The sequence below is a fragment of the Nyctibius grandis genome, chromosome 8 (genome assembly GCF_013368605.1).
Source record: "Nyctibius grandis isolate bNycGra1 chromosome 8, bNycGra1.pri, whole genome shotgun sequence".
NCBI lineage: Eukaryota > Metazoa > Chordata > Aves > Nyctibiiformes > Nyctibiidae > Nyctibius > Nyctibius grandis.
Genome location: NC_090665.1, coordinates 11,685,109 through 11,710,072, shown reverse-complemented (window position 1 = coordinate 11,710,072; position 24,964 = coordinate 11,685,109). Strand labels below are relative to the sequence as shown.

The following is a 24,964-nucleotide window of genomic DNA, read 5'->3' as shown; positions in this document are numbered from 1 at the left end:
TTACAGACATCAGACACCCACAATAAGCTCTGAGATTGCACTGAGAACAGGTTCCTGCAAAGCACCAACCTCTGACAAAAAAAAAAAAAAAGAAAAAAGAGAAAAGTAGGTTAGATTAGAAAACAAGATAGCTCAATTCAGCCAGGGAATAGGCTGTCCCCGCGCAGCGTGCAGCCTGGCCTCGGTGCACGCCCATTAATATGCACAAAACTCCTTTTAAGTAACGCTCGTGCGGCAGCACCCGGCTCTGAAACGGGCAGGCTGCTCCCGCAACCCATCCTCGACTGCCACGGGGACTGGGAGAGATTTACGGGCTCTCTTCTGTCAGGCTAAACTTTTCTCTCCCAGACACGTGTTTTGTTTTTTTTTTTTCTTTAAAAGTCCTGGCAGCTATTTTGCGTGGGGACGGGTAAGCCTCATGGCCTGAAGGAGTTAATTTCAAAAGAAAAAAATTATAGTGGGGCACTGTTTATTTAAGCAGTATTTTGTAAAAGACGAGGAACTTCTTTCCAGAGGTGCAGTTCACCTGGGAAAAATAAGCACTGGCCTCGATGCCGCTTAAAAACCCGCTCTGTGTCCCCTTGGGGGGACGACCCAAACCCCGGGGGCTCCCATTGCTGCCGAGCTGCACCACCAGCTCTGAGGGCCTTCAACACCAACCTGCAGCTCTCAGGGAGGGCTAAATAATGTCACACCGCCTTGTGCCCCACATGCCAGCACGCAGGCAGAGGGGCTGCTTTCCATCCGAGGAGCTTTGCTGGCGGGGGGGACATGGAGAGGCTGGAGCCGGACACCCCGTGGGGGGTGCGAGGCACCTGTAGCGATGCCCAGCGCTGCTCCTGCCTCCGCTCCCGCTCCTCGGAGCTGCCCTGAAATACCCCTGCCAGCTCCGAGGGGACCGTTTTCCAGCAGCATCGCCCCCGTCCTGGCATCACCTCCGCTTTGCAGGGCAGCACATCGGGGTTCAAACCCCCGCCTGGGCGAGGGGCTCTCTGCAGGGTGGGGGGGTGTTTTTGGGAAGGGGGTGCATGGGGCTGGCCCCCTGCAGCGGGGTGACCGCAGCCCCCATCGGTGGGGCCGAGCTGCTGCCCCTCCATGTGCCGCACAGGCACCTCGTGGGTGTGCAGGAGCCGTCCCGAGGCCGAGGCCGGTGGGGAGCATCCCGCAGCCAACATGGGGGTTGCTGGTGGCTTCCAATCCCCCTCCCCGCCATGGGGCCACCTTCCCTGCCACGTGAAGCCACTTGCTGTCGGCCGGCAGAGGCAAGGGAGGCCACCGGCCGCCAGGGCATGGCCGCCCTGCCCACCTGGCAGCCAGCACCACCGGCTGCCAAGCTGGTCCCCGGAGCTGGGACCCAGATGGGACGGGCAAGGGAAGAGGGTGACAAGGCCTCGCTTGGTGCTGACCCCTCTGGCCAATGGGGGGAGAGGGGTCCCAGGGAAATGACCCCATCCCCAGCACCCCGAAGCCCCCGGTGAGGCACCGCGGGGACCGCTGCTGCTTTTGGGGGCAGAGGGAAGCGGTGGGAGGTGGGGGCGGGTGGCCAACACCCCCAGGGAGCTGCGGGCGGGCCCCAGGTGATGGAAAGGGGAGAAGAGAAGGTACGAAACAGGAGGAGAAAGGCCAAAATCCCCGCGAAGGTGCCCAGGCCGCCCAGTTCCCAGCCTGAAGGGGATGCTGGTGGCTGCTCTCTACGTCCCTGTACTGAGGGGGGTTAGAATGGAAACGCTGATAAAAGCCCTGCTTGGCAGTGGCCAGGAACAGCGAGGAATCTCCCCTGTAGAAGTGCTCCTTGAACAGAAGCTGTGCTCAGCCTCGGGTCTCCCAACGAAAAAAAAACAACCCCAAGCAGCAGCCCTCTCGCTGCTGCCCAGCGTCCCGCAGGCGCTGGGCTCCACCGGGCACACGCTCCGGCTAAAGTGAAAGCATCACACACTGCAGAGAAATGACAAACAGAAAAGACCTGCCCCCCTCCCAATAACAACCCCCTTCCTTTTAATTTCATTGCTGTAAAAAAAAAAAAATCAAAATCCCGCAGCAGAGTTGATATTATTGGGTCCATTCCTCATTCGGCCGCTCGCAGACACCCGGGGAGCCCCATCCCTGCCCGGGGCCGGGAGCGGAGTCGCACAGCTCGGAGCCGCATTCACTCTCTGGGAATTACATATTGCTTTTTAACTACAGGAAAGCCCTCTCTCCAGCATATCTGTATCATCTCAAGTGTCTCGGGAGTACCATCCCTGCCTTGCCAACGGGCTGTTTTTAATGACAAGATGAGTCGGGATTAGCAGAAGGGCTTTCTTCCTAATTTCCCCCCCCCCCCTCCTTCCTTTAAAGCGTTTCAGTTCAAGAGCTCAGCTGAAAAATCAAAATGAAAGCAGCACCCGGGGACTTTGCGTCCAAGGCGGCTGCTCCGTGGGGCTCGGCGGTGGCTGAATCGGTAGCTCTGAGCAATCGCATGAGTGGACCGAGGGCACCGTGACCTGCGGTGGCTATTCTCATCAACAAATTTCTATTAATTGCACCGGCCTGGGAATGCCATCGCAGCCCGGAGCGCGCCCTCCCCCTGCTCCCCGCCACACCGAGCGGCCGCGGCACCTTGCAGCCCCAAGAACCGACGGGGAAAGAAAAATAAGACTTGTCTTCTGACCCACCGCACCGTCCGAGACAAACCCTCGCAGCAGGCCCGCTAGAAATAAATACGCGAGGCTGGGGGACAGAGGCAGAAACCTCGAGGGATTTACATAGAGGGCGATACATTTCCATACAGGACTGGGGGACGGCTGGGGTGAGGGGCCCCCTCCCTCTGCACCCCCCTGCAAAACCCACCCCAGATATGGGTTGCAAAGGCTTTGCATTATTTCCCCCCTCCCCGCCGTCCCACACCTCCCAGCAAAGGCCTTTCCACAGCACTAGGCGAAAAGCGCCGAAATAAAATCCTTTCCAGAAAAGCCAACGTGGTTTTGCATCCCCGGCACAGTCCGATATTTCCGTACAAGCAGAGTATTTACAGACTTACAGATTATTTTGCGACAATAACAACAACAGCTAGAAAGAATTAACCCACCACTCCAGAGTCCTGGAAGAGAAAAGAGAAAACGGATCAAAAAAAAAAAAAAAAAAAAAAAGGAATATATTTTTTTTTTGGTCTGGAGAATCCTGGCAAAGACATTAAAAAAAAAATTAAAATAAAAATTAAAAACAAAAAGGAACAAGGGAAGGGGAGTGCATAGGGGGGGTGTCTTTAAGGAAAAAGCTTCTTTCCCTGAGAGTAAATCCCGTCGGCAGCCGTGAGCTGAGCGCGGCTGTTGCAAAAATTATTAAAAAAAGCTGATTGAGGGAAAATAATTTTTTAAAAATGTATAAAATCCAGTGCAATGCAGCAAGATCCTGGCTTTGCTCGCTGGGTTGTTTGCTTGGTTTTTTTTTTTTAGGGGAGAGGGTGCTTTTTAAAGACGAAAGTGACCACCCCCCGTCCCAAATTAGATGGAAAAATAAATAATCATTAAAAAAAAGGTATTTTTTTGTCGGATTTCTTCCTTTCGGATTCTCCTTTCGGAGAGGGATGCTGAGGAGGAGGGGGGGGGGTGGGTGGGATGTGTGTGTGCAACCACCCGGCGTTGGCACCCCGCGACCCCCCGTTCGCTGCTGCCGCCGCCGCTGCTGCTGCCGCTGCTCCTCCGCGGCCGCGCGCCGCCACCCCGCCGCGCCCCCACGTCACACACAGCACCCGCCGCCACGTGATCCGCCGCTCGGCGAGACCACTAGTAACGGGGATGGGGGGGGTGAGGAAAGGGGGGGCGACTCGGTGAGACCCCCGCCGCTGCCGCCACCCTCCCGGGTCGCGCTGCCCCCCCGCGCCGCCCGGAGGGGGCGGCGCGGGGGGGCAGCGCGACCCGGGAGGGCGACGGCGGCGGCGACAGAGCGGCGGGGGAGGTCCGCAGCCCTCCCCATGCTTAGCGCAATGGTAGAGTCTGCAGCTCAAATTCCGAGAATTGGGCTCTGTTGATTCTTAGAACTGGGGTTCTTAGAAGTGGTGATGCAAGGAGTTTCTAGGAAAGCCCGGAGACCAGGTGATTGCTGCTTCTATTGCCGCGGCCGATTTTACCCTTTAATTCTCTCTCGCGCGGGCGCTCTCTCTTTTTTTTTTTTTTTCCTCCCTCTTCTTCCCTCGCTCCATTTTTTTTTTCTCCCTCCTCTTTCCCTCCCTGCCCCGCTCCGACGCCTGGCGCGGAGCCGCCTCTATATATTTCTACCCATTTTTTTTTTCCCCCCCTCCTCTTCCCTTCACGCGGCAGGTGCCCCGACACCTCTTTAATATTATTATTACCTCCTAAATGTTAATATTTTTTTTCTGCTTTATTTACTTAATTCCCCCACACCCCCACCCCTTCCTCGCCCGCTGTCAGACAAGAAAGATAGGGGTGCCTGCATGTCTTAACGCTGGGACCGTGTATAAGGGGAGCGGGGGGCAGGTCTCCCCTCGCCGTCCTCTCCCGGGGATTATCGGTTATCTGGGATTATTGTCCTTCCCGCACGCGTGACGGCCGGGTGGGGACGGGGAGCACGGCGGCGGCTCCTCTCTGCACCTGCAGCCGCTCCGCGGGCGCAGGACGGCGGGGAGCGCGGCTGCCGGCCGCCGGGCTGGTGGCGTTTTGCGTGACTCGGGGTCGGCTCCCAATGGCTGGATCCCTCGCCCGGGGTGTGTTATTTCTCTTTTCCTTCTTTTTTTTTTTTCCTTTTTTTTTTTTTTTTTGTGTGCGCGTTGTTGTCGGTTCGCCGCCTCACAAAGCCGCCGCGGAGCGGGGCTGGCGGCAGCGCGGGGGATCGGCGGCACCGGGCACCGCCGCTCCGGCCTTTTCCGCATCATTTTCCCTCCCCCCATTCTCTATTGTTATTATTATATTAATATATCATCATTATTGTTATGCTGTCCCCGATGCAACCGCAAAACGGCTGGTGCGTTTTGCAACCTGTGGCGGGGCTGCGCCGTGATCTGTCAAGCCCCGGGCTAAGAGCGGGCGGTGATGGAGAAGACTTGCGGCATTTCTCTGCCCGGGGAAGGGGGGAGCCCGCGGGGAGGCTCGGCCGTCACCGGTTGCCGGCCCCGGAGCACTGTGGAGCGGCGCGGGGGGGGGAACCGCGATCGCCTCGACGGTGTGTGCCGGGGCGGCCGCGACGGGCTGCCGCCGGCTGGAAAATAAAATGCGATGCGAAGCTCGGGAAAGGGGGGGAAGAAAGTGTATGGAGCAACTCTGAATATGACGCGCAGCGCTCAATTAATAATCATAATAATAATAACAGCCCCCGCGGGGAGGAGAGGGGGGTCCTGCGGCAGGAGGAAGGCGGCCGGCGGGGGAAGCGGGGTGCAGCCGTGCAGGCGATGGGGTCCCGGGCGCGGTGCGGAGGGAGCCCCTCGCTGCCCCCATGGCAGCCCGTCCCCTGTGTTTACTACCGCGGCGGACTTGGCGCGGAGACAGGCGCTCGTAAATCTGCCCGCCGGCAGCCGCGGGGCTGGCCCCCGGCCACACGCTATTCCTGGAGCGAGCGGCGCGGCCGGCCGCGGAGAGCCGCGCAACCACCGCGCCCGGCCCGCGCCGCTCCGCGCCCCCCCCCTCCGCCTCCCCAAAAACCTAAAAGCGGGTGGGGAAGTGAGAAGCTTTTTTTTTTCCTTGGTTAGGTGCGTGGTTTTTTGTCTATATATATATTTATTTTATTTCTTTTTAAACCCCCCTTAAAAAAAAAAAAGGCAAAACAAAACGGAAAAAGCCCAACTTTGTTATCAAAACTTTCGTGCTCGGCGGCAGCGACCCTCTCCCCGGCCGCCCCCCCCCCCCGCCCCTCCGCCTCGCCGACCTGCCCACCCCCCCCCTTTAGTTTGCAAAGTCACTGTATGAAATGTTATGAAATCGCCTCTTGGGAAGGAGGGAAACAGAAAGCAAGGCGTTTGTTTAGAAAATCTGCGGCGGCCTCTCAGATGTGCCTAAAAGCTGCCTTTGACCCCCGTTGCATTTCCAGGGAAGAGGCAAATCCGGGCTTAAAAATAATGAGTCAAAAACGACAAAAACAAACCCAGCCCAGGTTAGTTTTTTCCACTGACTTCAGTCGGCGCAGGATTGGTGCGAAGGGAGGCTGAGGCCAGACCGATAAGGCTCAGCGAGAAGCGCTGCGTTGGTCCGACATCTCCATCTGGGGCCAAATTAGTACCTGTGTCAGCAGGGCTGGGTATGGGATCAGGCCCTCGCTCAATCTGGGGATGCTTATTGATTCCTCTCCTGAGGTTTTAAATGCTTTAAAAATTATTATTTGCTGTATTGCTTCAAAGGTTTAAAGGATAAGTGCTTTAAGAGCAAATACAGGCTTCTGCCTGCAGTCCTTGGGGGGGTTACAGTTCAAAAATGGCTTTGAAAATATTTTAGGGGGAACCTCTCTTTATATATACACGGAGAGGCAGAACCTGAGGTTCTGCTGTTTGCTCCTAATGATAGGATTGCGGGTTTAAAAACTTACATTGTAGATGGCAATTTTTTGCCCCCCTGAAACAAATCATCAAGGCATTAAAACACTCAAAGGGTATCTAGCAATTTTCCAGCAGAATGGATTATTACGTTGTTCCAGTAAGAAAAGACTTGATCTCCATGCGTTCGGTTTTGACTGGCAAAACAGATCAAAGATCTCTTGGGATGCATTTCAATTCCGATTTCCAGTCCTCCTCTGTTCTCACTGTCTGAGTCAATATTGGGAGAGGAAGTGGAGGTTAACTGGTTAGTTATTATTGCGAAGGAAGAAGTCGGAATGAGAAGTGATTCTTACAAATCCCACCCCAAAAAAAAAAAACCACAAAAAAAACAGTCAAAAGTCTTTATGATACTTTTGAGACATCCCTGTTTGCAGCGCTGGGAGGACTTCAGCCTGGTGTCTGATGAGACAAAAATAAACTTAGCAGAAACATTAAGTTTTTCAAAACAAGGCTGGAAAAGCTCATAAAAATAATGTTGCTCAGACGCGTTTTAAGAGAAACAGAATTACATCGACAAAATTATATGTTTTCCAGGTTTGGTTGGGGTGTTTTATTTTCCAAGGGGGAGAAATTGCTCCTGCAGCAAAGCTGGCTGGTGCCATCTAGTGTCGTGGCTTCGCCTCCTCCCGGCCAGGGCAGCGGCTGGCGGGGCCGGCAGCCTCGGCCCGGTGGGAACGTGTTTATTAACTGCTCGGGAAAAAAAAAAAAAGAAAAAAGAGAAAAAGCTTGCCAGCTAGGAGGAAGGTGGCAGAGGAAACTCTGGATGCCACTGAACTTACTTAAGGAGCCTAATTGGAAACAACCGAGTGCTTATTAAAGTCACTGACATTTCCATATGGAGTTCTCTCTGGATCTGGTCATGAAATCACATGTGAAAATCTTTCCGAGTTGTGGTGTTAATCTGCCCTTGAATTTCTGCCTAATTTAGGACGTATTGTAAAGCTATGCTTTTATTCTTTTCTTTTTTTGTGGGGAAGCTTTCAGTGCCCGATGGCAGCAGCCTAATATTAATTCGTAGGAACAGTGTTTGGTTGTGTTGTTGTTTTTTGGTTGGGTTTTTTTGGTTTTTTTTTTTTTTAGTAAATAGTAACGTTATCCTCAAAAACCCATTACAAATACAGGTGGTAAAACTTTGTGAGGCAGTCCTGTGTTTTAGAAGCAGGGGTGGATGTCCTTACATTTTATGTGAATACTCCATTAAAAAGAAAATCTTGTTACGAAGTCTATAGGTGAATAAAATGAAGCTCTAACCAATAGGTGCATTTCTCACTGCGCAGCTTATGTACCTTCACGTATTTATGGCGTTGAGGTTGAAGAACTATTTCATGCCCCTTTTAGTCCATGTGCTGTAACATCTGGGCTACAAACTCCACATGAAGAGCTTTTACGGATTCAGTTGGAGCCTGAAATGTTGTTTTCGGGTTTCTGAGAAGTTTGTAAAATCTAAATTTGGTAAAAAGTCTCCTGAGTGCTCATAACCTCTTCTTCCATTTTATAGTAGCAGGAGAGTCTATAAACAGGAGCCCTGTATGCTGAGTGCCTGTATTCTTTTCTAGATCTATTTTTAAACCATTCTTCTGTTTGGCAAAAAGTGACACTTGGTTTCCATGTTTACAGCAGGCATTGGCAAACCTCAGGAGTTCACAGTTTGCAGTTTGGTTAGATGAGTATCCAAAAGTCAGCATCTGACCAGTAAACTCCTTCAGACTGCAAATTTAGACTGCAAACGTAGTCCTCACCGCATTTTTTTTAATTTTTTTTTTTTTTTTTTTTTAAATCCATGCTAGTGTTCCCACTACTGCAGGATGCTGGCAGCCAGAAAGACACACACCCCTACATCAGAGCAAGCATGTAGTCTTCAGGACTGCTTTAAAACCCCGGCAATCTCAGTGGACCTTCACATCTGAAAGATGGGGAGAGCTGAGGGCATTGGGAGAGGGGAGAAATTTTTGGGCTGTATTGTTTTCCTCTCTCTCTCCTGGTCGGCGTGCTGCCTTTGGGCTGTATGCGGGGTACGCGTGAGGAATGCGGGACCCCTGCTTATGGAGGGAGAGCCTGGGACAAACACGCTGCGGGACAGTGGGTCCTGTAGGACCAGGCAGCCTCTGAAATGGATCTTATATCTGTTTGGTTCAATAAACATGGGGTGGGGAGGTGCCTTTCCTCTGGCCACAGGACCCCAAGCTGCATACGTGTCTCATCCCGTCCAGGCGGGATGCCAGAGCAGTTCCTTGCTGCCAAGATGAGCTGTGCCACCCTCAGACCCAGGAGGACAGAGGCAGGGAGGGTCGGGTCAGTGCTGACTGGTGATTTACTGCCCTGGGACGGGATGGGAATGACAGGACACCTCCTCTGAGCCCAGCCAGGCCAGGGACCCGGCACAGCTGCTGGGGATGCCCGGCTCCAGCTGCACCTCGCTGTCGGGTTGGCACCTGGGCGCAGGGCTCCGTGTTGGCAGGGCACGGTGTCCATCCCTTGTTCTCTGGAGTAGCTCCCTCGACTTCAGCTGGGATGCAGTTCCTGCCTTCCCTTGAAAAATTAATGTGCCAGATTGCTTGGGGTCGTTTGAAATGCTGAAGAAGGCTTGACTCCTCGCTTCCCAAGGGCACGCCCTGCCTCTGCCTCCCAGCCAGAGCTTGGCTCCGCAGAGGGCAGGGGAGTCCTCTTTAGTGGAAAACATCGGAGCAGCTTTAGTGTGCTCCCCCCACCCCCCCCGCGTTTTCTTCTGCAAAGACCAAAACAATGTGGAGACTTGAGCCGGGCCAGCTTTCAAGGGCAATCCTTTTAAACCCTCTTTTGAAGTACAAACTATAAAGTTCCCTGCAGCGCTTGAGAAAATATGCAGTTTTCCTGGTTCCAAATGCTGATAATAAACCCGTCCAGATAATGTATTGCATTTCCTAGAAACATTTGTTTGCTGGCAGGAAATTGGATCAGATTGAAAGTTAGCAGAGACCGCTCGATCGAGTGAGCGCAGTCTGCTTGTGGAAGGGGACGGTGGAAAAAACGACAGGGCTTGCACTAGTGATGCTGCTTCTGATCTGCGCTGACGCTGCGCGCTAGGACTTCTCTCGGTCTCCTCTTGGGTTATTATTAACCCAGCCACGTTTTGGCCTAGACGCCGACCAGAAGCTACTAAATTAATAAAGCTGTGCTGTGACAGCTAAAGGACGCTTCGTGCCCCCTGATTGCATGACATCGGGGAAGCTGAGCTGGGCGCTTGCACACCCCCAGCCAAGAGCATCCTCTTCACTACGGTCAGGACTGTGCCTGGGGGGGGTTCCCTATACCACCCCATTTTCTCTGGTCCCTGTTCAGGAGAAACCAGGCATCCCTTGGCAGGGTGGAGGGGCAGCGGGCAATGTGCCCTGGCAGGCAGAGGGGGTGTTCCCATGGGGCTGCGACCCTGCAGGGTGCTGGGACTGGGGAGGAAGGGGGGGGGCAGGATGAAGCTTCCCCTGGGCGGGCAGTTTCGGAGCACTGTGTGGGATGAGGCTGTGGGGAAGGGAGACTTCACCCAGCCACCCCTCCAGGGTGATGAAAGGGAGTCGGCGCTGCAGGCTCTGGAGGGGTAGGAGACCGGGACCCAGGGAGGGGGAGTGGTCGGTGTCCTCCTATAGACTATGCGTTTGGGGGTGGGAGAGGGGCAAAGACAAGGGGGTACTCCGCAGTGCAAGAGGGGTAGGGGAAAGAAGGAGTCTCTCCTGTGCACAGGGTGGGAGGAGGATGGATGAAAAGGGATTCCATAGAAATGTGAGAGTGGATGGATGGAGGGGTTTCTCCCTTATGAGGAGAGGCTGAGGGAGCTGGGTCTCTTCAGCTTAGAGAAGAGGGGACTGAGGGGTGATCTCATTAATGTTTATAAATATGTAAAGGGCAAGTGTCATGAGGATGGAGCCAGGCTCTTCTCAGTGACATCCCTTGACAGGACAAGGGGCAATGGGAGCAAGCTGGAACACAGGAGGTTCCACATAAATATGAGGAAAAACTTCTTTACGGTGAGGGTGACCGAACACTGGAACAGGCTGCCCAGAGAGGTTGTGGAGTCTTCTTCTCTGGAGACATTCAAAACCTGCCTGGACGCGTTCCTGTGTGATATGGTGTAGGCAATCCTGCTCTGGCAGGGGGATTGGACTAGATGATCTTTCGAGGTCCCTTCCAATCCCTAACATTCTGTGATTCTGTGATATGGGGTAGGGGGGTAAGTCCCTCGTTCTCCCCTCTGCCCTGGGGTGAGGGAGCTGTGAGGGTCTCCCCTTTGCATGAGGTGGACCTGAGAGGGGTTCCCCCACACGCAGGTGCTCCCTCCCCAGGCTCACCAGGCCGGCCGCAGGGAGGGCAGAGCCAGCCCTGGGCTCCCTTCCAGGAATGGGTTTTCTCGGGGAGGTGCTGGCAGGGAAGGGCCGTTCCCTGAACCGCTGGGGCAGACCCATTGCCTTCCTGGAAGGCAGCAGCAGTGGCAGTCCCATGTGGCCACCCCCAAAATGAGCCCTGCGCCTGGCCTGGGCACAGCGTGCCCCAGTGTGCAGCCCCGAGCACTGCCGGAGAGCCCACACCTGCAAGGTACTGGGCAGGAAAACTGGAGGGGGGGCTTGGGGTGATGCTCTGGCCTCAGCTGAGCTGGGGAGAGCCTCACGGAGAAGGCCGTGCCTGGCCGTGGTGGTCTTCTCTGCTCCCCATCACTGGTCTCTGCTCCTTGTCACTGTCCCCTTCTCTGCTGGTCTGTGGTCGGAGCATCCTCCCGTGCTGCGGTGCAGAGCTGGTGCTGTGCAGAGGCCGGGAGGGGCAGGGTTAACCCGGCTCGGCACAGGGAGGGGAAGGAAAGTCCCTTTCCCTTTTGCGTGCCCACATCCTGCAGCTGAGAGCTGCTTGGGATGCACCTGCCCAGCTCCTGGGGCCAGGGCCGTTGCAGCAGCACTGTGCTGGGAGGGGATAATGTGGGAGGGTGGGGAGGGGGCTGTGCCGGAGTCCAGCTCTGGGAGAGGAGCGGGGTGCCTCCCCGACCGGGCAGCGCTGCGGTCTCACTGTGGGTACGGGAATTTGGCGACAGCAGCCGCTTCTCACGTGATGCTCACGGGCACAGAGTTCATCTCGCAGTTCATAACATTGTTGGTTTATGGATGGGTGACCTCCCTGTGTCTGTGACACGGGGTGAGTCCCCGGGAGCCCGGCGGAGCGCGTCTGCCGGCGCGGCTGAGGTCGGATGCCAGCCAGCTGCCCCCAATGCGTACATCCGCTCGTGGGGACGCGTGGATGCTGCTGGGCTCCTCGCAGAGCGCCGCGAGCCCCTTGGCTTGCGATTGGCAGCAGTGAGCGGCTGGCAGCAAGCGTGTACAGAAAGGTCAGAGTCTGCACTGTTTGGGAAATGAGTCACTTTTTGTGTGTGCATAAAGTTTTAAGCTGGCCAGGCTCAGAGCGGCTCTGAAGATTTGCATCTGATTGGCTGGAACGGGGCTGTAAGACGCCCTCTGGGTTTTGCGTGCGATACCTTGCCTTAAATCTCACCTCTTCATCCCACCCCATTGTCTCCAGGGATGTGAGGGGAGCTTGGGCTCCGAATCTGCACGTGTCCACAAGGAAGAGGGAAGGGGACACTTGTCCTCACAGGGCTGGATGGCTCTCTGCAAGTGCTGGCAGTCTTACCGTTTCCATCCAGTTTTTGGGGGTTGGCACTCAATGTGATGAAGGTCTTGGGGTTTGTTGGTTCACTTATTTATTGTGCTTCTCCCTGCTGGGGCGATTGCCTGAGGACCTTCTTCCTGCATTGGTGCCAGGTCAATTGTCTTTGTTGGTTTTAAGTAAATTTGGGAGTAGTAGTGTGAGTTCTGGAAGGCGGTTAACTCCTGGGTTTCCTTGACTGTGTTGCCCCAGCCCTGTTGCCCGTAAAGCCAGTGGCTGGAGACAAAGCTTGCGGTTTGGGGGAAGGCTTTTCCAGCAGCCAGAGGAAGGCATTTGTTCTGGGTCCTCATCCGTCTCCGCCGCTAGCTTCCTCTGTGATCCTGGCCAAGTCATTTCGATACTCGACGCCCATATCCTCCCAAGTCTGTTCGGCAGTCCCGTCCCAAAGTGTTTTCACCAGTGGCTGGAGAGCGTGGGTATTCTGAGAAGGGCAGCGCCTGTTTTGGAGGACTGAATTCAGGCTCTTTCCAGGTTTCTGAGCAGAGTGGCAGCAGATGTTTGTGTGTAAGTCATACCTGTTAACGACATGCTGGGAGTACGGCATAGGTCTGGGATGTGGCACTGGCCGGGAATTTGATCTCGGCAGGGGAAGAGTTATCTCCGAAAAAAGTGGTGAGAAAATTCTCGCTTGACTTCCCTTCCCCACCTGCCTTTAAGTTCCTGAGTCATGGAAATGAAAATCTCCTTGGCATACGCCCATGGTTTGGGCTAGAGGGTGTGGAAGAAGCTATGATTGGATTCTCAAAGCCTGTGGTTGTGATAAGAACGTATTGTACCGGAAGAAACAAATGTTAGCCTTACTGGAGAGTAGAAGGTTTGTTATCTCTAGCTTTTATCCAACTGATACTCCAGCGAAACAGCAAGCTTGTGTCCTGCCATGGCCAATTCATAATTACCAGCTAATGTGGCGTTCGTTTTCTTCTGCTTTTTTTGTAGGTTTGAAAGAAACTTTTGGACTGTGAATTGAGGCATTGGGTATGTAAATTTAAATTTTGTGCTTCCCCTCCTAACCAACCCCCCTTCCCTTTACCATGTTGAATGAAATGTTTCATTAGACCCAGCTGGAATTTGTTTTCAGGAGAGCAGCTGCTCTGTAGAAAATACTGTACGTTCATGTGCCGCTGGGGAAGGAGGAGGAGTCAGGGTTATGGGAGGGGGTTGATCATGGAGGAATTTGACGCTGAAGATGCATGTTCCAGCCCAAACTTCAGGCACGGGGAAATGTGGGCTCTTCTGGGTGCTGGTTGGGAGGACACCTCTGAGATGGGTCAACGGGTGTTGTGTGGGGAGTAGGCTTCATGTTCCTCGACTAACCCAAGCCTTGCTTGCTAGGAGAGACTGGGCTGCGGTGTGGGTAGCAGCCCAGCAGGTTAGATGAGTTCTGTTCCTTGCTGCCGCCACCGATTCATTGGGAAACTGTGGACAGGTCTTCTTCAGAGAGGCCACCACTTGGGACCAGGAAAGTAGTTTGCTGGTGGATGAGGGTTGGTGCTCCACTGTGGGCTGGATTTTCCAGATGTTGAAATCCTTCAGCTTCAGTTGGGACCTTCAAGGCTTGTTTTGATTCCTATGGCTTGATTTGCAGCCAGCCAGCAGACGGCGTGAGGGGGATGGCTCATGAGGAAGATCTGAAGGCTGGGAAGCTCCGTTGGGAGCTTCATGGAGATGAACCCGAGTGGTGGTGGGAGGAGTGGGCTGGGGTGGAGCCACTATGGGTGAGGCAGGGAGAAAGAGGAGCCGGTTAGCTAATCCTCAGGAGGGTCTGGTTGCCTTCATGCACCAGCTTGCTGGGTGGGACTGAGACACGCCAGGTCTCGCTGCTGGCCAAGAGACCTTACTGGGCAGTGTGGCAGGCGCTTGGTGTGGTGCAGGGCTATTTGTCTTGGGACCAAGGAGCTGGTGATGTCCCTACCAGTGGCAGTTGGCCATCTGAGCACATCCCAGAGCAGCAGCTGTCTTTTCACTGGGTTTGGGGTACTTGCCTGGCTGCTTCTCCATTGCCATCCTCCTCCTGCTTCTGTTTTGAGCAGACTCAAGATGGCCTCGCCAGCAGACAGCTGCATCCAGTTCACCCGCCACGCGAGTGATGTGCTCCTCAATCTCAACCGCCTTAGAAGCCGGGATATCCTGACTGACGTCGTCATCATCGTGAACCGGGAGCAGTTCAGAGCCCACAAAACGGTCCTGATGGCCTGCAGGTGAGAGCAGGGTCCCCTCGCTGCAGCCTTGGGGAGGCTTGTGGGGTTTACAGACGGGGAAACAGAGGCAGAGGAGCAGAATTGAAAGGGGCTGCCAAGAAACATGTACCTGCAATGGGGTTAGAGCCGAGACCTTGCGCCTCCAGCACGGTGCCCACACCTCTCTCCTTGCATGCCCATGTCTGCCCACATGCAGCCCATGGAGACAAACAGGAGCACAGCAGCTGTGAGGCACATCCCTGAAGGCAAAGCACAAGCGCTCTGCAGGGATGGGACAGGATAGGGGAAGGGAGGAAGGCTGGATGCTTGCTGGGGTGAACGAGTCCTCTGTGACTGCAGTGTCCCCTGCTGCTGCTATTTTTGGAGCTATTCCTCTCTGGCTCCCAGGCTGCTGACTGTGCCCACCTTTGCTGATTTTCCGCCCCCCCGCCCCCAAGCCTGGTGGGGTCTGAAATCCCTTTCTAGCTCCTAGGATTGGTGGAATTGCTTCGTAGTGAACGCTAATTAAAATCCTACTGTTGCCCAGTTGAATTATGTCAGATGCCTTCCAGGGTCTCCTACTGACAAGGTCTAAAGATTTGAAAAAGCCAAGGTTTGACTATTAAAGACATCTGAAAAATGTTTTGCCAACATTTTCTTTTTTTTTTTTTTAACCTGGTTAAAGAGTGAGTGTGGATGCCCCAAGAGGCCTCTGAAAGAAATGAGTCACAGTGGGAAGGGGTTGGTGGTAAGAACAATAACAAAAAAAAAAAAGGGGGGGAATTTCTAAATGGAGACAGTGGGGAGTTGTTGAGCAGGTGAGATCTAAAAGCAGGCTGTTCCAGTTGGGAAAAGTGCAGTGCAGAAGACGCTTACTAAGCTGAGAAACCAAGCTTGATAATAAGGGGGAAGCTCAGAGAATTCTCTAATTGCCTCCTCCTCCCTGCCCATTCATGAACCCCTCTGTGCTAAGGGATTTCGGACTAACTCTCTTTCTTCCTCTGAATTGTCATAACACTCGTCTTCTCTCCTGTCTTCTCTCTGCAGTGGCCTCTTCTACAGCATCTTCACTGACCAGCTCAAGTGCAACTTGAATGTCATCAACCTGGACCCCGAAATTAACCCTGAGGGGTTTTGCATCCTCTTGGACTTCATGTATACATCCCGCCTGAACTTGAGGGAGAATAATATTATGGCTGTGATGGCCACAGCGCTGTACCTGCAGATGGAGCATGTGGTTGATACCTGCCGAAGGTTTGTCAAATCTAGGTGAGCACCGTGAGTGAACTTTGGAGAGCCTGGGACGGTGTGTTAGGGTGGGAGGCGGGAGAACTGACAAAGCATCTGCAAACTTAACCTTACGGGCTGTGTCTCCCTCCTTTTTGCCTGGTTCCAGTGAAGCGGAGATGGTGTCTGCTGTGAAGACCCCAAGGGAAGAGTTTTTGGCTGGACGGATGCTGAGCCACCCAGAGGTGATGGCTTATCGGAGCAGAGATGTCTCAGAGAACGGCATGCCTCTCCAAAATGGGTCCCTCTGCAATGGGAGGGCCTTTGCACCTGGCTTGATCAATAGTTTGTCTGGATCCCCCATTTCCTACCATGGATACAGCCCTCTCCCTATAAATAGCTTCCTTGTGGATGATGAGTTGCGGGAGATGAGGATGCCTCTCTCTGAACTCTCGAGGGCAGGTGCCTTCCCCAAGGAGAGGATCCTGCCATGCGACAGCTCCAGGACAATCCCCACCGAGTACATGAGAACCATTACCGACATCTCGGCCAACATGTGCCACGCTACCATCTATGCTCCAAAAGAAGGTGCTGCTGAAGAAGCCAGGAGTGACATGCACTACAGCGTAGCCTCTGGTCCCAAACCTGTCGTCCCTTCAATCCGGAACAATCCCTATTTCTCTTGTGACAAAGTGGCCAAAGAGGAAGAGCGGACCTCTTCAGAGGACGAGATCAGCCAGCACTTTGAGCCGACCAACACCCCCCTGGACCGCAAGGGACTCATCAGCCCCCAGAGCCCCCAGAAGTCCGACTGCCAGCCCAACTCACCAACCGAGTCCAGCAGCAGCAAGAATGCCCGTATCAGTCAGAGCTCCAGCTCCCTCTTCACCAAGAGCCCTACAGATCCTAAAGCCTGCAACTGGAAGAAGTACAAGTTCATTGTCCTCAACTCTCTCAATCAGAGCACCAAGCAAGACAGTGCTGACCAGAATGAGATGGGAACCCTGTCTCCTCACACCTACATGCCCATGTCCACTTGCCAGCAGTCCATGGAGCCAGAGCATCTCAACGTGCAATCCCCCACCAAGATGAGCGTGAATGGAGAAGACTCTACTATCCCACAAGCGAGCAGACTCAACAATATCGTTAACAGGTGAGAAGATTTCCCCTCCACCACGAGGGACAGGACTCCCTGCATTGTTGATGAGGGTTTGGAAGTGTGTGAAATAGCTGTAGTGTTGGACTGGAGAGTCCAGCTGTGAGCAGGTGGAAGCCTCTGCATTTGGTGGAGCACTGTCAGTGACGTCGGGTGGGTACCAGCCATCCCCACCGTAGTGGTGCTAGCCTGGCCTGGCAATGGAATTGGGAACATCGGGTCAGGAATCCCTGGCTCACTTTGGCAGCTCTGGACAGTTTCTGGAGCCTGGATTTGCCCAACCTGGTTTTCACCAGACTCCCTGTGTCTCAAGCTTTTGGTTGGCTGTAAGTGTTGGAAAGGCCAAACTACCAGGGAACAGTACGCTATCCTCTGGACCTGGATGTTCTGAGAGGGCTTTGAGGTTGTTTGGTAATGGGCACCTGAAGGATTGAGGCTCAGGGACCTGTTGTTGATCAGGGCTATGCTGTGCATCTCACCACAAAAGTGTCCCCATAAAACATGGCTGTCCCTTGTGTCTGGAAGGGTGCAAACAAGGGCCCAGTAGCTGAAGCACAGCAAGAGCCTTCTCACGGCTGTGTGCGTTGCTGTCCTTCCACAGGTCCCGGGACGGGTCCCCTCGGAGCAGCGAAGGGCAGTCCCCGCTGTACATGCATTCGTCGAAGTGCAGCTCCTGTGGCTGCCAGTCCCCACAACATGCTGAGATGTGCCTTCATACCCCTGGCTCAAACTTTGGAGAGGAGATGGGGGAAACCCAGTCTGAATACTCTGACTCCAGCTGCGGTGAGTCTTGCATCCCCGGTCACCTTTTTCAACCAGCAGGCAAGGGGGCTGTGCAGTCTGGGGACCCGTCCAACTGGTGCCCTGTGTCCAAACAGGCGGTCAGACCTGTCCCTGATGCTGGTGGATCCCAAGGTGCTTTACAGTCCCCTCTTAACTGGCTGACCAGCTGTGTGCATGCATGTGAGGGACACACACACATGGGAATTGCTTCCTTCCTCCCCTTCCTCAGCACCGTCCAGATACCTTGTGCAGGGAGTTAGTCACCTGCTGCCAACTTGGCAGCTAAGGACAGGAAACAAAGTGCACCCCACCCCACCAGAACCACAGGAGAACAAGCTTGGCAGATGTAATGACCCTAATGGGGATTGGGCAAGATGGTGTGTCTCATGCATCTGTCATGATACCTTCATTATCAAGGAGCCCAGTGTGCACATCTGGAGAAATGCAGATAATGAGGCTTGCAATCTTGTTGCAAAACTCCAGAAGCTCAGAGACAAGTATCTGTGCTCCCATCTGCCGGTAGCTCAGGGAGGGGGAATGCAGAATTGTCACCTGTGGTGTGGGCAGAGATCCACAGAGGGAACCCCGCTGTGGTGATGCTCAAAGCCACGCGCACAAGCAAAGCACAAGGAATTCGTTCACCACTTCTCATCGGCAGGCAGGTGTTCAGCCATCCCCAGGAAAGCAGAGCTCCATAACGGTTACTTGGGAAGACAAATGCCATCACTCCCAGTGTCTCCCCCTTCCTTCTTTTTCCCCCAGCTTTATTTGCTGAGCATGACATCATATGGCGCGGAATGTCGCTTTGGTCAGTTGGGGTCAACTGTCCTGGCTGTGTCCCCTCCAAACCTCTTGTGCACCCTCAGCCTGCTCACTGGTGGGGTGGTGTGAGAAGCAGACAAGGCCTTGACTCTGTGTAAGCGCTGGTCAGCAGTAACAAAAAACATCCCTGTATTATCAACACTGTCCTCAGCACAAATCCAAAACACAGCCCCATACTAGCTCCTGTGAAGAAAACTAACTCTATCCCAGCCAAAACCAGCACAGTGGACCTCTCTGAAAGATGTCCTGGCAAGATGCTGGCTTCGTGGAAGCAGCTTGTGTCACACTGAAGGAGAGGTGGCTCGTGATGACTTGGCTCTCTTGAGCCGTGCATGTTGCTGTGTGCACAAGTTGGTCAGGAGGTAATGGCACAGTGCAGGCACCGTTGACTGCAAATGTCTGGGCTTGTCTCCTTGTTCCAACACTTGCTCTGGCTTCCCTTCTCCACCACCCCAACCCCATCCCGTGGCCCATCGAGGAGCTGGCCAACACCTTGCCCATCTCATTGCTCTTCTTTCTGCCCTTCCAGAGAATGGAGCCTTCTTCTGCAATGAGTGCGACTGCCGGTTCTCCGAGGAGGCCTCTCTCAAGAGACACTGTCTGCAAGTCCACAGTGACAAGCCCTACAAGTGTGACCGCTGCCAGGCCTCCTTCCGCTACAAGGGGAACCTTGCCAGCCACAAAACCGTCCACACAGGTACAAAGTTGTCCATGAGGACAACTTACTGGGGAGGCTGTGGGTTGCTGGGCATGTGGGCGTTTATGGCTGGGTTTGTCCCAGACATGGTGTCCCCAGCTCTGTGTCACCTGCTGTCCCTGATGGAAAGAGCAAGGTGCCCTCGGGCAGAGCACCAAACCTGGGAGTGGGGGAGATGCTCCCTGGCCTTGCAGCAGGGCTGGAGCTCAAGCTCCTTTGCTGTAAAGCACTGGGCACCACCATTTCTAAAGGCAGCTTGCAAACCGCACAGCTGGGAGCAGATGCGTGACCTCCAGGTTACTTTGTGGTAGACTTAAAAAAGAAAAATCAACAGAACATTTAAGGAGAAGTCTGGGATGTTTTTTCCCCTATATCCTAGAAATCTAGATTATATCTAGCCTGGCAGAAACTCTGCTGATGGGAAAATCTGTGAACAGATGGACTCTGTGAATCAGCACAATGAAAGCTGAGAAAGGAAGGGGATAGTAAGGATTTAGTCATTTGCTGACAAACCTGGGGATTTTTTTTCATGCTTTTATTAATGCTTAACATGTCAACAACCGACCGGTTCAGTGGCTGGCGAAGGGAAGTCTGTGCTGACGACTCAGTGCTGCTGCGCTGTGTTAGGCATAAAGTCCAGCAGCCTCAAGAGGGCTGTGCAGGTGAATGGGACAAGTGCCAGGGCAGGGCTCGAGGGTGCACGGGGTCAAAGCCTGGAAACAAACTAAAAAGGCAGGAAGGGGTAGATGATGGCTGTTTCCTGCTCCCCTTTGAGCCCATCTTCAACCATCCTAAAGAAACTAGTTAAAACCTTTTTGCGGCTCCCCCCATCACCGTAAGAAAGTCAGCTGGGGCCAGCAGCAGTGATTGTAGCTGAATAACAACTTGTGAGCCAGGTCGCTGGGTGTGCCTTGGCTCTCTGCTCTGTCACCTCTTCTCGCTCCTCTAAAGAGGTGGTGAATGGACGAGGTGGGATGTGCTGGGGACCGCGAGGAGCACGAAGGGAGCCAAGTGGCCCTGCACGGCTTATCATGGCTGTCGGTGGAGGGTGCCAGCCACTGTCACGGGGCCAGGAGGAGTGATTCTGTTAATCCTGGCTGGCAGAGCTGCCCAACTTTCCCTCTTGCCCTGAAGGCTGCAGCTCTCAACCCAAAAAAGAAACGGTACCCACGGTGCCTGGGTACCTCCTGAGCTCACCCTGCTCTGGAGACACCCCAGGCTGTCCTGACCAATGCTGCTTGTCCACAGCCATTTCCAAAAGGGACCAGAGTCAGGGCTAGTGCTTCACACCATGGGGTCTGGCACCTGAAGGGACTTAACTTTGGGGAGCACTGTGGATCATGGGGGCTGAGCATGCCGGTACTTCATCCCTCGCCCTTTATTTTGGGCTCTGCAGGAGAAAAGCCGTACCGCTGCAACATCTGCGGAGCACAGTTCAACCGGCCAGCCAACCTGAAAACCCACACACGCATCCACTCTGGAGAGAAACCCTACAAGTGCGAGACCTGCGGGGCCAGATTTGTCCAGGTACATGTGGCTTCTGGGACCTGCAGCGCCTGGGGAGGTGGGACATGGCCAGACCTCCTGCCTGAGACCAGTGACGCTTCATGGCAGAGAGGAGGCTGATGGGCCATGCTTACTGCTTGGGGCAGCTCTTCTCATGGTGTTGTGGGATAAATAAGGCCCTCAAGTTTCATGTGAGCCAGTTTGACTTAGTAGGAAGCCTGATTGCTGGGTTTAGCTCCTCTCCTCCATTTGCTGTTAAGGATTGGAGATACCAGACCTCAGACACATGTGGTCCTGACTCCCAGCTGGAACCCAATAGACCAAAAAAAAGACAGCTGGGCGGAACCCTGCTCCCACGGGGATGCCCTCCTCCCAGGGGCTGTCCTCACCCAGAGCCGCTCTCTCTAGGTGGCCCACCTCCGTGCTCACGTGCTCATTCACACCGGGGAGAAGCCGTACCCCTGTGAGATCTGCGGCACACGCTTCCGGCACCTGCAGACCCTCAAAAGTCACCTTCGAATCCACACAGGAGAGAAACCATATCATGTGAGTGACCCTGCTTTTTTTTCGTGGGGGGCTCTCAACCAGGTCTTAGAGAGGATGCTGCCAAACCTGGGGGGGTGGGAAGACACCGGGGCATTCGCATGGGCTGGTTGCAGCACCCCAATGCCCTTGGCCAGCCTCATAAGGCCACACACCAAGGTCACTGCCCTGCTCCTCATGCTTCATCCCGTTCTCATGCATTAGCCGGTGCCAACATGGTGTTTTGTCGTGAGTGGCTGCATTGGAAACACTGACGTGCAGCCCAGGCTGGGTATATCTTAGCTGCTCTTCTTTTCTTGCACCCCGTCTGAAAGAAAGTCACACTTTTTCAGATAGCTGTGGCTTAAATTACAACTGCCCACTGTGTGCGGGGATGGGGGAAAGGAGCAGACAGCCTGGCCTGGGGTCCCCTGTGCCAGTGGCACCCGCACTGAGCGAGCAGCCTGCCCTATCTTGCTTGCAGCCCTGGGGCCTCCCAAGTCTTTGCTGAGGCTTTTCTGGCTTTCCCCATCCCCTAGAGAGGGAATTGGAGCAGGGGTTATCGTCCAAACATCCCTCTGGAGCCATCCACCTTGGCAGGGGTCAAAAGCAGCTCCCAAAATAGCCACGTAGCTGGTCTGAGCATCTAGATAAGGAGCTTGGTGCTACGTCCATCAGAGCCAGGGTCTTCTCCTACGGGACCTCGGCCTTTGTGCATCTCGTAAACCGAAATGTGCTGCTGAAAGCCTGGGATGGGGTGCCCCTGGGTGCTACTTCTCCCACCACATCCCCACTTTTCCCTCGTCCACCTGTATAATGGGCACAGCATCCTGGGGTAGCTGGTGGAGGAAGCTGATGGAGGACAGGCGTTTGCTGCGGGACGCCCACCCTGAAGGGACGGCTGTGTCCCCTGCCATCCCTACCATCGCATTTCACACCCTCCGCCTTTGCCTCTCGCCTCGCAGTGTGAGAAGTGCAACCTGCATTTCCGCCACAAAAGCCAGCTGCGGCTTCACCTCCGGCAGAAGCACGGGGCCATCACCAACACCAAGGTGCAGTACCGTATCTCGGCGAGCGAGGTGCCTCCAGAGCTCCCCAAGGCCTGCTGAAGGCAGAGGATTTCCCAGGAGGAGGTCGTCTTGGACGGGAGGGAGAAACTGTTCAAAGGATACTTGCAACACTTTAAAACAAAAAGGAGGAAAAAAAAAAAGAAGAAAAAAAATTCACCACATGATGGAGTGCCTCTAAACCCATAGTGCAGATAGGTGGAAAAACATTAGAAATTTTAAAAAAAATTACAAATACACGGGTTTTATTTTTTCCCAGTTATGTGAAACGAAAAGAAAAAGAAAATTATTCAGATCTTACTGTATATAAAACATAAATAAAAATAGTCATTTTAAATGTCTGTGCAGTGGAGTGTTGATAAACTCTGGAGTCTAACCTTCACAGCCTTTGCCATTTGAAGATGAGGAATGTAGTGTTGATTTATGGGAACAGATTTTTTCTTTTGTATGCAAAATGTGTGTTCTTTTAAAGAGAAAGTATGCTATTAAAGAGAGGGCTTTAACTTTTTTAACCAAAGGTGAAGGAATCTATGGCAGAGTTGTAAATATATATAGATATAAATATATAAATATATATATAAAATAAATATATATAGACCTTTAAAAAAAGCTATATTAAAAATATATAAAATGCATTAAAGGCTCAGTTGGACTCTGCAGGCAGAAGCCACTCTGAGAATCTTTATTATGATAGAGCACTTAACAAGATATTTTAAAGTATTGCATCTGTACAAGTAAGAAAATATTTTGTCTAAATGCATCAGTGTATTTGTATTTTTTTGCAAGTGAAGGTTTACAATTTACAAAAAAGTGTGTATTAAACCAACAAAGCTGCAGAAGGAATTTAAAATAATAATAAAGTGTAATTTTTTTTTTTGTTCTAGTTCTCAGTCTGTATATATGTAAAATGTGGTTTCGCACGGTGCCTTTCTTTTCAATGGAAGTTTTCAGTGTATGGACTATATTGAGCTCAGTTTCTTCAAGGTACAGCCTGATGTTGCAAAAGGAGTTTTGATGGAACTCTATCGGGGAATGTTTTATTTTTTTTGTTTTTTGGGGTTTTTTTGGTCTTATTTTACATGCTTGTGTTATAAACAATCTCGGGAGACAGGGTTTGGGCTGTGTCTAAACTGCATTAATGCATTCTGTAAAATATAGCTGTACAAATAAAAGAATAAAATGAAGAAAAGTGAAGTATGATGGAGTGAGGGGTCTGTTCTTGCCTGCCCTTCTCCTTAAGCACTCTGAAGGCCAGTTGGTGCCCCGGGAAGGGGCTGAGCATCCCGCGGCCCGGGACGAGCTCTTGGCTTGGTGTGGCTCTGGCCCTGCTTTGAAGGCAGGGCTGGCTGAAGCAGCCTTTTACAGGGTCGAGTGAAGAGAGTCTCTGGCCTTGAGAAAGCCCAGCTTGAGGGAGTCCCCCTGCTCTCCCCCAGTAGGGAGAGGAGACGCTGTGGTCCATTTGTGTGGCTGTGCAGAGCTGGGTGGGTGAAGCCACGGGGTGACCAGGCCCTCGGGAAATGGGGATGCCCAGGCTGCGTGCAAGTCCCTTGTGCTCTGTGCAAGCAACCCACCAGCTCCGGGCTGGGGAGGGCTCACTGGTTGCAGAAAACCAAAGAGCCTCATGCAAAAAGCTGCTCTGAGTTCCAGAGGCAGGACTGGCTGCGACCAGCGCTGCTGAGGAGCAGGGCCACCGCTCAGCATGGCCCCAGGGTGAGGTCTGAGCCACACAGGGCTTACTTAGTTTTTAGTTTAGTTAATTCATGGATCATTTTGGTACAGGGCTTGCTTAATTTTTAGTTTAGTTCTTGGTTCATTTAGTTTAGTTCTGGATCATCTTGGTGCAGAGCTTGGGCAGGTGATTCACAGTAGGAGGATTTGGAAACACCAGCTGGAAGGGGAGGGCCTGGCTGTTTGCAGGGTCAGGAGGGCCAGCACTAAGGAGGAGCTGGAGGTGAAGAGGAGGATGGGCTTTTCAACACATCATGGGGCAGAAGTGGACGTGAGACAAGCAAAGCAGCCCTGCATTGGAGGGAAATGACAAGAAGCAGGGAGAGCCAGTTTGCAGCGCTGCTTTGCAGGACCTCCAGCTCCTCGGGCTTGACTCCCGGTGGACCAGATCTGCTGGGACATGAAGAAGCCCCCAAAAAGCGAGGGCTGAGCACTGAGCTGGAGCCAGCCTCTCCTTCCTCCTGCGGTTTGAGTTGGCCGGGCAGAACGGCTGTCTGGCAGCCTGCAGCAAGCGCCCGCCTGCTGCGGGGCAGGCTCTTCATGGGGTGAGGGCCTCTTGGCCACAAAACCTCTCTTCGCGTGCATCCTCCCAGGGCAGGAGCCTGTTCTTCACCCCGCTGGGCGCACCCCGCTGACTGCTCGGCAGGGCTGAGCCCAGCACAAGCCCTCACCAGCTCACTCGTGTTAGGTACAGAGTGGGGGAAAAAAAAGACAGCAAATGGGGGCATTGCCTGAGCATTGGGAATACCAAAAACCTGCTTTCCCACCTTGCTTCCTCGCTGGCTTCTCCCCCCACCTCTCCCAGGTAGGTTTTTATGTTTAGTAGAGCTGGTTGTCCTCCTGACGGGGTTTTGACACACATACTGTCCTCGTTTGACACACATGCTTGGGTTTTTCTCCCCTCTCTGTCGGGAGCTGCCTGTCTTTGAGCTTCCTACCTCTCTGATTACTGCAGTTGTCACTTTAGGTAAAGTGGCTGGGCTGGGCTGACAGCCCCGCTTGCCCCGGACAAGCAGGCTGCATAGCCACGACCTCTATTTCCCATTGAATTGCTCAGCTGCGTTTGCAAAATAAATACAG

The 24,964-nt window shown here is 53.5% G+C and overlaps 1 protein-coding gene across 1 annotated transcript; it reads left to right on the top strand.

The window, feature by feature from the left end:
- The first annotated feature begins 4,022 nt into the window (after positions 1-4,022).
- Positions 4,023-23,353, top strand: BCL6 (BCL6 transcription repressor). Its single transcript, XM_068406958.1, has 10 exons — positions 4,023-4,073; positions 13,136-13,174; positions 14,230-14,397; positions 15,424-15,645; positions 15,773-16,756; positions 17,361-17,542; positions 18,894-19,061; positions 20,458-20,588; positions 20,976-21,113; positions 22,055-23,353. The coding sequence occupies exons 3-10, from the start codon at positions 14,237-14,239 to the stop codon at positions 22,196-22,198; spliced, it is 2,130 nt and encodes a 709-aa protein (XP_068263059.1). The 5' UTR covers positions 4,023-4,073; positions 13,136-13,174; positions 14,230-14,236; the 3' UTR covers positions 22,199-23,353.
- Positions 23,354-24,964: the final 1,611 nt, after the last annotated feature.

Excerpts from the sequence above, each read along its gene's own strand:
- BCL6 (XM_068406958.1), top strand. The coding sequence starts at position 14,237 with ATGGCCTCGCCAGCAGACAGCTGCATCCAGTTCACCCGCCACGCGAGT. Across the intron at positions 15,646-15,772 it reads CGAAGGTTTGTCAAATCTAG|TGAAGCGGAGATGGTGTCTG; the intron begins GTGAGCACCGTG and ends GCCTGGTTCCAG. Across the intron at positions 19,062-20,457 it reads CCACAAAACCGTCCACACAG|GAGAAAAGCCGTACCGCTGC; the intron begins GTACAAAGTTGT and ends TGGGCTCTGCAG.